Here is a 12294-nt window from a genome sequence, read left to right on the forward strand (position 1 = left end):
CTATTAGCTTGAGGGAAATAGTGGAAGTAATTATTTAATAAAAGATCTTATTAAATAACAATAAACACGATAATAACTTTTATTTTTCTGCTATTGTAGATTCATTAAAAATGAGCAATAACAACTTATGATCTATAATCGAGAAAGAAAACAGGCTAGATGGATCTAATTTCTCGGACTGGTATCAAAATCTCCAAATTGTACTGAAGTCCGAAAAGAAATTGTATATCCTTGATAAGCCTTATCTGGCTGAGCTTGAGCCTGAACCTAATGCCACTCAGGAAACAAAGGATACGTACCAAAGGTTCCTTGATGATACTGATAGTGTACAATGCATTATACTAGCATCAATGACACTTGAGCTACAAAAGCAGCATGAGGATATGGATGCAAGTGCTATAATTTTGCAACTCAAAAAGATTTTTCAAGGAAATGCTCGTCATAAAAGGTATGAGGTGTCGATGACATTGTTTAGGAGCCGAGTGATCGAGGGAGCCCAAGTTGGTCCTCATCTGCTCAAGATGATTGGGTACATAGAGAAGCTTGAGACTTTGGGGTTTGGTGTGGATGTAGACTTACAAGTGGATTTAATTCTACAGTCACTACCTGACTCTTATTCACTGTTCATAGTGAACTTCAATATGAACATGATGGTGAAACCCCTGTCAGAGCTTTTAAACATGCGTAGGACTATAGAGCAGGACCTCAAAAAGTCCAAGCCTGATTTACTAGTTGCTGCTAATAAAGAAAAGGGTAAGGGCAAGGGCAAGGGCAAGGGAAAGGCTAAGGCCTATCCCAAGCCCAAAGGACAAGATGCTCTTAAGTCTATGGGTGGCATTGGAAAAGGTGGAAAGATAGTCTGTTTCTATTGTGGCAAGCCTGACTACTAGAGGATGCACTACAAGGCTTTCCTTGCAAGCAAGAAGAAGTCAAACGCTTCGACTTTAGGTATGTACATGATTGAGATTAACTTCTCCCTTTCAACATCTTGGGTCATTGACACAAGATGTGCTACTCACATTTGTGCTGATGTGCAGGGACTAAGGTAGAGTAGATTGCTCTCCAAGGGAGATGTGGACCTACGAGTTGGAAATGGAGCACATGTGGCTGCATTGGCTGTAGGATCTTATTGTTTGTCATTTCCTACGAGCTTACTGTTAGAACTTAATAATTGTTATTTTGTACCTTCCATTTCAAAAAAAAAAAAAAAAAAAAAAAAAGAACCTTATATCTGTTTTTGCTTTGGATGATATGGGATATCATTTTGAAATTTCTAATGGATTGTTCTCCTTTAGTTTGAAAGGTATTCTATATGGAAATGCAAGGTTATATAATAGATTATATGTTCTAGATTTAAACAATAAAGATATTCTCAGTGTGGAAACAAAGAAAGCTAAACATAGTGATTAAAGTTCAAACCTAAACATACCTCTAGCATTGTAGATTGGGTCATGTTAATCAGACCCGCTTTGCAAAACTTCGAAGGAATGGAGTTTTGGACCCTTTTGATTTTCAGTCATTTGAGGTGTGCAAGTCATGCCTTTTAGGCAAGATGACCAAGTCGCCTTTCACAAGACAAAGTGAAAGGGCTACTAAATTGTTATGCATCATCCATAGTGATGTATGTGGTCCACTAACAATTAAAGCCAAAGGTGGATATTCGTATTTCATCACATTTACTGATGACCTCAGTAGATATGGTTATGTCTACCTTATGAGACATAAATCTGAAGTCTTTGATAAATTCAAAGAATTCAGAAGTGAAGTACAAAATATGTTGGGCAAGAGTTTTAAAACTCTTTAGTCAGATCGAGGAGGTGAATACTTGAGCTCCAGGTTTTCTAAATATTTGAAAGAGTGTGGGATAGTTTCACAACTCGCCCCTTCGTCTACACCCCAACACAATGATGTGTCTGAAATGAGGAAACATCATTCCGGGGTTAGCCCTAGAGACTACGACTTAGTACTTAGCTATGTGCCATCAAAGTTTATGGACAAGACTCTGTATGAATTGTTGAGTGGGCAAAGCCCAACTTGTCTTATCTAAAGATGTGGAGTTGCGAAGCTTATGTCAGGAAAATGAATTTGAACAAACTGGGCCCGAAATCTAATAAATGTATTTTTGTTGGGTATCCTAAGGAGACGAAAGGATATTATTTCTACCAGCCAGAAGAGTGAAAAGTTTTTGTCGCTCGTATTGGTGTCTTCTTAGAGAAAGAATTTCTCCTAAGAGGCACTAGTGGGAGAAAAGTAGAACTTGATTAAGTTTTAGGACCACAAGATACATTAGATTAATGACGGAAAGATGTGCCACAAGAAGTGGTTGAACATCGTGAAGAGGTTACTTACAATCTGTGGATCAAAGTGAATCACCTCAAGTAGCACACGAGCTACATAGGTTTGGGAGAGTACGTCATGAGCTCGAGAGATATGATTTTCTCATGACTTAGCATGACAGCGTAGTAGTCTACCAAGACAATGAACCCAGAACCTACGAAGATGCTACGGACACCAGGGTTTTTGCACCGAAAATGTGTACTGGCCTACGTGTCCCTTTAACTCACACTAGCAATCCAGACGCGTGATTAAACAATAAATATTTTTCTAGTGAATGGCCGTCCATCAAATATGGATGGCCGTTCACTTACATGGACTCCCGTCCATATTATATGGATGGGGGTCCATTTACTACGAACGGGCGTCCCCATTTAAAGGACGCACATCCATAAGTAAAATGGAATTATTTTTTTTATAAAAATTAGGGAAGGTCGTTCATCCGTTATGGACGGCCGTCCCTTCATTTTGGACCGACGCCCACAAATAAGGGACGCCCGTCCTTAACCAAAATATGAAAATAAAAAAACTTTGGGGACAGCCTTCCATAAATTTTGGACAGCCGTCCCTTACGTTTGGACGAGCGTCCGTAAGGAATGGACGCCCATCCATTATTTTGGTTTTAAAACAAAAGAAAAACTTTGGACGACTGTCCATATATTGTGGACGGCCGTCCTTTAACTATGGACGGGCGTCCTAAATGAATGGACGCCCATCCATTCCTTCAACTTTTTGGCTCCTTTTGGTCTATTTTTTCGGACGACCGCACCTTCTGAAGGATCTTCTCCATATGCTGAACCTCCCTCTCTCCCTCTATTTATTGCTGATGAATTTCTTTCAAGCTTATCAGCTAGAGGCGTTGGAAAGTTTCTGTCAAAGCGAATGAGATCCAATTGGCTGGACTTATACAGGTAGTTAGCCTTCTTGTCATTTGGATTATTTACTATCTGTTTGTTTTCTCACGGATGGTGCTCTTCACTTCAATTTTGTCTTCCTTATATATACATCGATTCTTTTCATATTGAAGGAAACTGAGAGACCTTCTTGATTCACTCGTTTTAAATAGTATTTTCTTAACTTTTTTCATGTTTAGCTCTGAATAATACAAAAACTTGACTCTTATTGTTTAATATTTTCTTACATATGTACCACGCAAATTTAGCTGAAGGTCCATAATAATTGTATCCTCCCTTGGTAAAGAATTTAGCTCCAGCTTCAGTGAATCCTTAAACTTTGAGCCATGGAGACCTCCATCTCAAAGCCACATGCAGTTCTAATATCAAATCCCGGTTTGGGGCACCTCATCCCTGTTCTGGAACTTGGAAAACGCCTTGTCACCCTTCACAACTTTGAAGTAACAATCTTTGTTGTTGCATCACAAACATCAGCCGCAGAATCAGAGATGATCCAAGCTGCCATGAGTTCAAAACTTTGTCAAGTTATCAAAATTTCGCCGCCAAATATCTCGCACCTCGTAGGCCCTGATACCACGCTCGTCACCATACTTGCAATCATGATGCGTGAAAGCAAATCAGCTTTACGTGTAGCAATATCTACTTTGAAATCTCGCCCAACTGCGATGATTTTTGACCTCTTCAGAATTGAATCTTTTGAGATCGCTGATGAGCTTGAGATACCAAATTACTACTTTGTAGCTTCGCATGCATGGTTTCTCGCACTCACTGTATATACACCAATCCTGGATAAGTTCATGCAAGGACAGTATGTTGATCAAATAGAACTGGAAACGGTAAAATAGCTTCTTTGGTTCTAAATTGGATACAAATGAGAAGCAAATGCTTCTAAAGGAGGTTAAATTATCAAAAACAAAGAAGAAGCAAGCTGAACTGGAAATGGTAAAATAGCTTCTTTGGTTCATAGTTTTTCTTTTGTTTTTACAAGTTGAAGGAATGGACAGGCGTCCATTCATTTAGGACGCCCGTCCACAGTTAAAGGACAGCCGTCCACAATATATGGACGGCTGTCCAAAGTTTTTCTTTTGTTTTAAAACCAAAATAATAGACGGGCGTCCATTCCTTACGGATGCCCGTCCAAACGTAAGGGACGGTCATCCCTAAAGTATTTTTTTATTTTTTATTTTCATATTTTGGTTAAGGACATGCGTCCCTTATTTGTGGGCGCCCGTCCAAAATGAAAAGACGGCCGTCCATAATGGATGAACATCCATTCCTAATTTTTATAAAAAAAAAATTATTCTATTTTACTTATGGACGGGCGTCCTTTAAATGGAGACGCCCGTCCGTAGTAAATGGACCCCCGTCCATATAATATGGATTGGAGTCCATGTAAGTGAACGGCCATCCATATTTAATGGATGGCCGTTCACTAGAAAAATATTTATTGTTTAATCACGCATCTGGATTGTTAGTGTGAGTCAGGGGGACACGTAGGCCGATACACATTTTCGGTGCAAAAACCCTGGTGTTCGTAGCTTTATTGTTATTATTATTATCATCATTATTGCATTTACATTATTTCTAATGCCTTAATAGGTTTCCCGGAGATTTGATGAACAAATAGATCAAGCAGGGATTATTGGCAATCTAGAGGCTAAGTGTATATGATGTTTTATGTGTCCTTTTGATTGAGTTTATCATATGGTTAAAAGAGTTTTGTTTTTCTTAATCTAATATCAAAAACTCTTCTTAAAATTTCAAAAACTGAAAATTCAAAGCTTCACACATAAACTCTAATGGTAATTATTAGATTTTTATCAAGCTCCCCCAAAAGTTTTAAACTCAATCACTTACTAACCCTAATTGTGACTCATCAGAAATTTATGAACAATGTCTTGTATACCCTTATAACTTTTTTTCTTACCACCCTTTTCTCTCTCCTTCCCCTACCATTCTACTCTTCATCTGAAAAAAAGAAAAAAAAAACCATCACCACACATACCCCACCCTCACTGTAAACCATGTTTAAAGAAAAAAAAAGGTTTTATTTTAAGTGTGTAAAATCATTTAGGTCTGTTGCGGTTATTAATGGGTTTGTGTTATATGATTCACTGATTTGTGCCAACCTAAGACAAGCTTTGTGTTAATTTTGAGGAGATTTTTGGTGGTTGTGCAGAAGGTTGTACATTTTATTTTCATCCCACATAATACACATTTCTGATAAAATTTAAGGTGGGTCTAACTTCTCATCCAATAAGGTCTTGTTGAATGAGAGGATTATCCCCTCTTATAAACCAATAGGCTTCAACACACCTAGTCGGTGTGACACTCCAACACTCCACCCTCACGGTCGGTCAAGCCTGTTGATGGGGGTAGATGTTGGCTCTAACTCCTCACATGTTGGTCTTGACTTCACGGTCAAGCTCATATGTTGGATCATGCCTGTTGATAGAGGTAGATGTTGACTCTAACTCCTCACCTGCTAGTCAAGCACTTAGCTCAACTAGGCCTAGCTCTGATACCATGATAGAATTTGAGGTAGGCCTGACTCCTCGCCCAATAAGGTCTTATTGAATGAGAGGATTACCCCCTCTTATAAACCAATAGGCTTGAGCGTGCCTAGTTGATGTGGGACTCCAACACTTTCAAATTTATTTTGTACATTTTATTTATTATCCATTATTTTTAGCCAATATCATTAAAAGCATTTTTAATAATTTTGTTTTGGTAACCAGGCTGTTCGAGCCAGCTTGTGGGCACCTCAACTAATCATTGGAGTCGCCCAAAGGACCAGGTAAGTCATAATGTTATTATGGTAGGTGACTTCAAGGTTTGAACCCATGAACTCATGGAATTGAATAAACCTCCTTGACCACCTAACCAATCCTTGGAAGGTAGCAAACCTCTTTTGCAACAATGAAAATTTGTTTTGTATGATTTCATCTTATGTTTGGTTTTATTTTACAGAAAAACAATAACTAAGTTCTTTACACACTTTAAAAATATAGAAATAATTATCACTATTTTATAATTGTAAACATGAGCTTATATTAAAAATATAATCAAGTATAAATATTAAAAACAAAAATGAATATGAAGAAGACAAACATTATTATCAAATCAAATAACTACTATGCATATTTTATGTCTTGTTTAGTGATTTTCATAAAGGATAAAATTATAATTAAGAAAAAAATAGTTATTGTGATTTAATAAGATAAAAAGTGGGGCTAATAACATCACTTAATAAAACTTATGAAATTGTTCAAAAAGTATTTAAAACTTAAAATTGTTCTTTCTATTTTTATTTTGATTGAATAAGAAATTTATTTATAGATATATTCAATTTAATACTTGAATTTTACATAAGAAGAAAGATGCTAATAAAATTTGATTAATAATATTTCAATACTAGGAGAGTCCCAAAATGTAGAATAATAAATAATTTGAAATTGATTTAAATATAAATTTCAAAATCCATAAATAAATATTCTCAATAGTGACTTTAAATATAAAATTATCATTTAATTAAGGAATTAGGATCAATAATACGAGTGTATTGATTATGTATTTTCTTCCGGACCTCTTGGTTACAAAAAAATAAAAATAAAATAATAATAATAATAATAATATGACCCGCCCCCTATCTTATAAAAAGAAATAAAATTAAATGTTTTAATGAGCACGGGCCCTAGTATGTTTAAAATTTTGGGCTGCTAGGCCTAATTCTATAAAGCCTTTTAAGTTTGGGTGGTGATTTTTTGCCCCCATCACTTAGATTAGTAGCCCCTATTTTTTATTTTATTTTAATTTAAAAAGTTTAACCTTAAATATATTTACTATAAAAACACTATGCATTTTAACTATACTCTTACTTTATTTTATATTTTTCTTTTACTTATTTTCTTTATAACATTAAAAACTTTATAGTTCATTTTTATTTAAGAAAATAAAAAAATAATCACTTTTCACTTTTTCATCGTATTAAAATTTTTCGGTTAAATTGGAATATGATTTTCCATAACCTTGTCTTTATTTTTCCTTACAATGATCTATTCCAATTACATTTGATTTTCTTCAACTTGAAGTTACAAACTAATCCAATTTCTTTTAAGGGAAAAAAAAAAAAAAAAAGGCAAAACTTCTGATTTAACATGTCATCTCACTTACGGTGGAGTTTCTTGGATTGATTGTAGTTTTTTTGGGAATACATAATGTTGAAGTGAAGACTGAAATTAGGCTACTGTGGAGTTTAATGAAACACAGCGTTTGGCATTTGGCTTAAATGAATCCTGATCGTTGATCTCTTCCTAATTTGATGGCTGAGAATCTCCACTGAGTCAACATATAAAAGAAAAGGGATGCTCAGTCAATAGTGGAATATCGAACTGCTGTTTTTTCTTCTACTTAAACTTTACTCTTTCGCAATATTCTCTCTGTATTTGAGCTGTTCAGTTTGGTTGTAGAAACTCTTGTAACGTGGGTTGATTGGGTGATCTGGTAATCAATCAGAAGGGCTGATTTGCTCTTGTTCTTGGGGATTCCTAGTGAGTGTCTCTAGGAGTAGTTACTGTGAGGGTTTCTTGTAACAGAGAGAGGTTGATAGGCGATTGTAATTGTTCTTGGTTAGATCTTTTCTAATAAGTAGTGCAGCGAGCTCTCCCATTTCCAGAGCTCAACGTGGACGTAGCTTATCCAATTTGGATAAGTGAACCACAGTAAAAATCTGTGTTGTGTGTTGGCTCTTGAGTGTCTTGTGATCTGTGTGATTTGTGTTCTGTGTGGGTTTTATCTTTTAGTTCTTATAGTGGTATCAAAGCCAATAGGCATTAGGATTGATCGATTGAATCTTGGAACAATCTAGGGTTCTTGGAAATTTCCAGGGTTTGTCGAAATTTGAGGGTTTTTCAAATTAAGTCATTCCTTAGTAATCTAGAGTCCTAGGAGTATAGATTCAAGTTTTAGATCATCAATTTGAAAGGTTCTTGGAAGAATTAGAGTTCTTCGCTTGTCAATTTTTGGGGAATTCGATAACTGCCTCTATTTAGGGTTTCAATTTGGGGCTTCTTAAATCTAAACACAAACACCTACAATATGTCAACGACATGAATTGAAATCACTCAATACAGCGGGAAGATTGACTTCGACAGTTGGAAGAAAAAGATGATGGCTCTACTTTCCCATAACAAAGTGGGGATTGCTTTGGAGAAGGACGCATCCAAGTGGCCAGAGGAGAAATTGAGGAAGCAGGAAGAGATCAACGAGGAAGCATAAAACCTCATAGTGATGAACCTGTCAGACAATGTCCTGTGGAAGTTAGATGGGCTAGAAATTCCTTTAGCCATATGGGGTAAACTCGAAACCTTATACTCTTTACAATCTACACCCAATCTTGCGTTTTTAAAGGGTGCCCTATTTTCTTACAAAATGGATAGTGCTAAATCGATAAAGGACAATCTAGATGAATTTTTAAAGAAGACTCTAATCCTTAAAGGAACTGACCAAAATTTAGGGGACACTAGTCTAGCAATGATCCTACTGAATTCTTTGACTGAGGAATACCAAGTAGTTAAGAATGACTTACAATATTCAGGAACTGTGCCTAGTCTAGTCCTAATAGTTGCAGGACTCAAAGCTAGGGAACTAGAGCTAAAAGTCCAGAAAAGGTCAGGTAGCAATCTGTTTGTAAAAGGTAGGCCAAAATCTAGCCAAGCAGGAAAGAATAACCATTATCAGCATGGGTCTAAGAACAAGAAAAAGGGGAAGGGTAATAATAAAACAAGATCAGAAACAAGAAAGTGCTTCTTCTGCAATAAACCTGGACATATAAAAAAGAACTGTTTTGATTGGTTAAAGAAACAAAAACAGGGAAACACTGAGAGCAACTTGGCATCTAATAAGAACCAATTGGATGAGCCTGAGGTCTTGACAGTGTCAACATCTGACACTGCTAAGGAATGGGTCCTAGACTCAGGCTGCTCCTTCCATATGAGCCTAAACAAGAACTGGTTTCAGGACCTAGAATTACATGAAAATGAGATCGTCTATATGGGAAACAATCAGCCTTGTAGTGTTAAGGGTATAGGCAGTGTAACCCTTAGACTAACTGATAGAAAATCTATAAAACTAACCAAGGTGAGGTACATCCCTGATTTAAAAAGAAATCTCATCTCTTTAGGGACCCTAGATGAGGCTGAATGTTCTTATAAGGCTAATAATGGATGCTTGTATGTGTATAAAAATCAGAACCTAGTTCTTAAAGGGGAAACGAGGAATGGTCTTTATATATTGTGTGGTGCTTTTGACTCTGAATGCTTTAATGCTACTTTGCTTCCTAGTAAACTGTGTGCCACTAAAAAATGGCATCTTAGGTTGGGCCATATGAGTCAAAAGGGTATGAATATCCTTAGTAGTCAGGGGATGTTTGGTAGGGACACTATCTCTAACCTGGAATTCTGTAGAAACTGTGTGTTAGGAAAGCAACACAAATTGAGTTTCTCAAAGGGGAGTCACTTAGCCACAAACTGCCTAGAATACCTACACTCTGACCTTTGGGGACCTGAAGAATTAAATCTCATGGTGGAAACAGTTACTTCTTATCGATAGTTGATGATTACAGTAGAAAAGTTTGGACCTTTCCCTTGAAAATGAAAGACCAAGCTTTGACCAGGTTTAGGGACTGGAAATTACTAGTAGAAAACCAAATTGGTAAGAGTGTAAAGGCCTTAAGAACTAATAATGGGCTAGATTTTTGCAACACTAAGTTTGACAGTTTTTGTAAAGAGCATGGCATTTTAAGGCATAGAATTGTTGCTAGGACCCCTCAACAGAATGAGGTGGCAGAAAGGATAAATAAAACCTTATTATAAAAGTTTAGGTGCCTCTTATTTACCTCAGGGCTACCAAACTCATTTTGGGGGGAAGCACTAGCTACTACTGTCTACCTTGTAAACAGAAGCCCATCCACTGCTATCAATGGGAAATGCCCTAAAGAGATATGGAATGGGAGGAAACCAGATTTAAGCCATCTAAGAATATTTGGGTGTGCTGCTTATGCACAACTGTGGGGATTTGGGGGGGGGGGTGGTTTGGGGGGGATGGGGAGGGAATTTGACCCTAGGTCCACCAAATGCATATTCTTAGGTTGCCAAGAAGGCACAATACAAATTATGGGATAGGGAAACTCCTGGGGTAAAAATCATAGTAAGCCCAGATGTAGTGTTCAATGAGAGTAAATTCCCTTGTAAAGTTTCTATCATTGATCAAGAAACTGTTAGGAATACTGAATCTTACCCCAGCCCTGCAGGAAGTACACCAATTGAGGTGGAGCCTCTAACACAACAGTCTAACCTTATCCGACTAGAGACAGACCCTCAAACTGAAGTTGAAACAGAACAGTTAGAACATGGACAACTAGAAGAAGAAACTGCTGAAGAAATTCTTGAACATCGACCAATTGATCTACAATAGTACCAACTTGCAAGGGACAAAACCAGAAGAGAGGTAAGGCCACCTACCAGAATTCCTATGCTGACCTAATCTTTACTGCCTTGCTTGTAGGTATAGAAGTCCAAAGAACAGAACCTGAAACATACGAAGAGGCCATGATGTCTAAAAATAAAGACAAATGTAAAGCAACATTGAGAGAGGAGATGCACTCATTAGAGTTAAACGAAACCTGGTCTTTGGTGCCTAAACCCAAAGACCAGAAACTTATTCAATGTAAATGTTGTACAAATTAAAAGATGGTATATTAGTTTCTGATCCCTCTAGGTATAAAGCCAGTCTTCTTGCCAAAGGCTATACACAAATAGAGGGAATAAACTTCAGTGAAGTCTTTTCCCCAGTAGTGAAATACAAAACCAGCTGACTTATGCTCTCCATTGATGCTCATCAAAACTTAGAATTGGAACAGCTTGATGTCACCACTACTTTCTTACATGGCAGCTTAGATGAGCATATCTATATGTGTCAGCCTGCAGGTTTTGTTGATTATAGGATGCCAAATCATGTATGCCTATTACACAAGTCTCTACATGGCCTCAAACAGGCCCCTCGGAAATGGTACAAAAGATTTGATACTTTCATAGTGGGCTTAGGTTTCAAAAGAAGTAGATATGATAGTTGCTTCTATTTTGATTTAGATGAGGATTTGCCTTTATATCTACTGTTGTATGTTGATGATATGTTGCTAATAAGTAGATCTAAGTCAAAATACAAGACTTGAAGAAGAAACTAAGTTCAGAATTTGATATGAAAGACTTGGGTAATGCCAAGAAAATGTTAGGTATGGTTATATCTAGAGATAGGAGGAATAACTGCTTAAAACTTGAACAGAAATCATACCTGGAAAATTTGATAAATAGGTTTGGAATGACTGACTCTAAACTTGTCTTTATGCCCTTAGCAAACCATATTATACTAAGTAAAAATCAGTGTCCTAAAATTGAAGCTAAGATGATAAAGATGGATGATGTCCCATACGCAAGTGTAATAGGCTCTATAATGTATTCAATGATAAGCACTAAACCTGATCTGTCTTTTGCTATATCAATGCTTAGCAGATTTATGTTCAACCCTGGCAGTGAACATTAAACTACCCTGAAATGGGTTCGTAGATACCTTAACAGTTCATTAAGTGTTGGTTTAAAGTATTGCAAAAGAACTGCTATGCTTGATCTTGTTGGGTTAGTAGATTCTGATTTTGCAAGTGATAAGGACACCAAAAAATCCACTACAGCCTACTATTTTACACTTGGTAGAAACTGCATAAGTTGGAAATCTCAGTTGTAGCCCATTGTAGCACTGTCATCAACTGAGGTAAAGTACATAGCCATAGCAGAGGTGTTTAAAAAGGCTGTGTGGTTGCAGGGAATGTTGTCAGAAGCAAATCTATCTGATGGGAAGGTCACAATCTACTCTGACAGCCAGAGTGCAATTCATCTCAGTAAAAACCCTTTCTATCACTAAAGAACCAAACATGTAGATGTTTGATTTCATTTTATGAGAGACCTGGTTGCCCAAGGAGTAGTTGAATTGAAGA

At 36.8% G+C, this 12294-nt stretch overlaps 1 protein-coding gene across 1 annotated transcript; it reads left to right on the top strand.

Moving 5' to 3' along the window:
* The first annotated feature begins 3574 nt into the window (after positions 1-3574).
* Positions 3575-8525, top strand: LOC116130022 (anthocyanidin 3-O-glucosyltransferase 5-like). Its single transcript, XM_031415773.1, has 3 exons — positions 3575-4084; positions 5987-6045; positions 8381-8525. Exons 1-3 carry the CDS (start codon positions 3575-3577, stop codon positions 8523-8525), a joined length of 714 nt encoding a protein of 237 aa, XP_031271633.1.
* The last annotated feature ends 3769 nt before the right edge of the window (positions 8526-12294 follow it).

This window comes from Pistacia vera, unplaced genomic scaffold (genome assembly GCF_008641045.1).
Source record: "Pistacia vera cultivar Batoury unplaced genomic scaffold, PisVer_v2 Contig217, whole genome shotgun sequence".
NCBI lineage: Eukaryota > Viridiplantae > Streptophyta > Magnoliopsida > Sapindales > Anacardiaceae > Pistacia > Pistacia vera.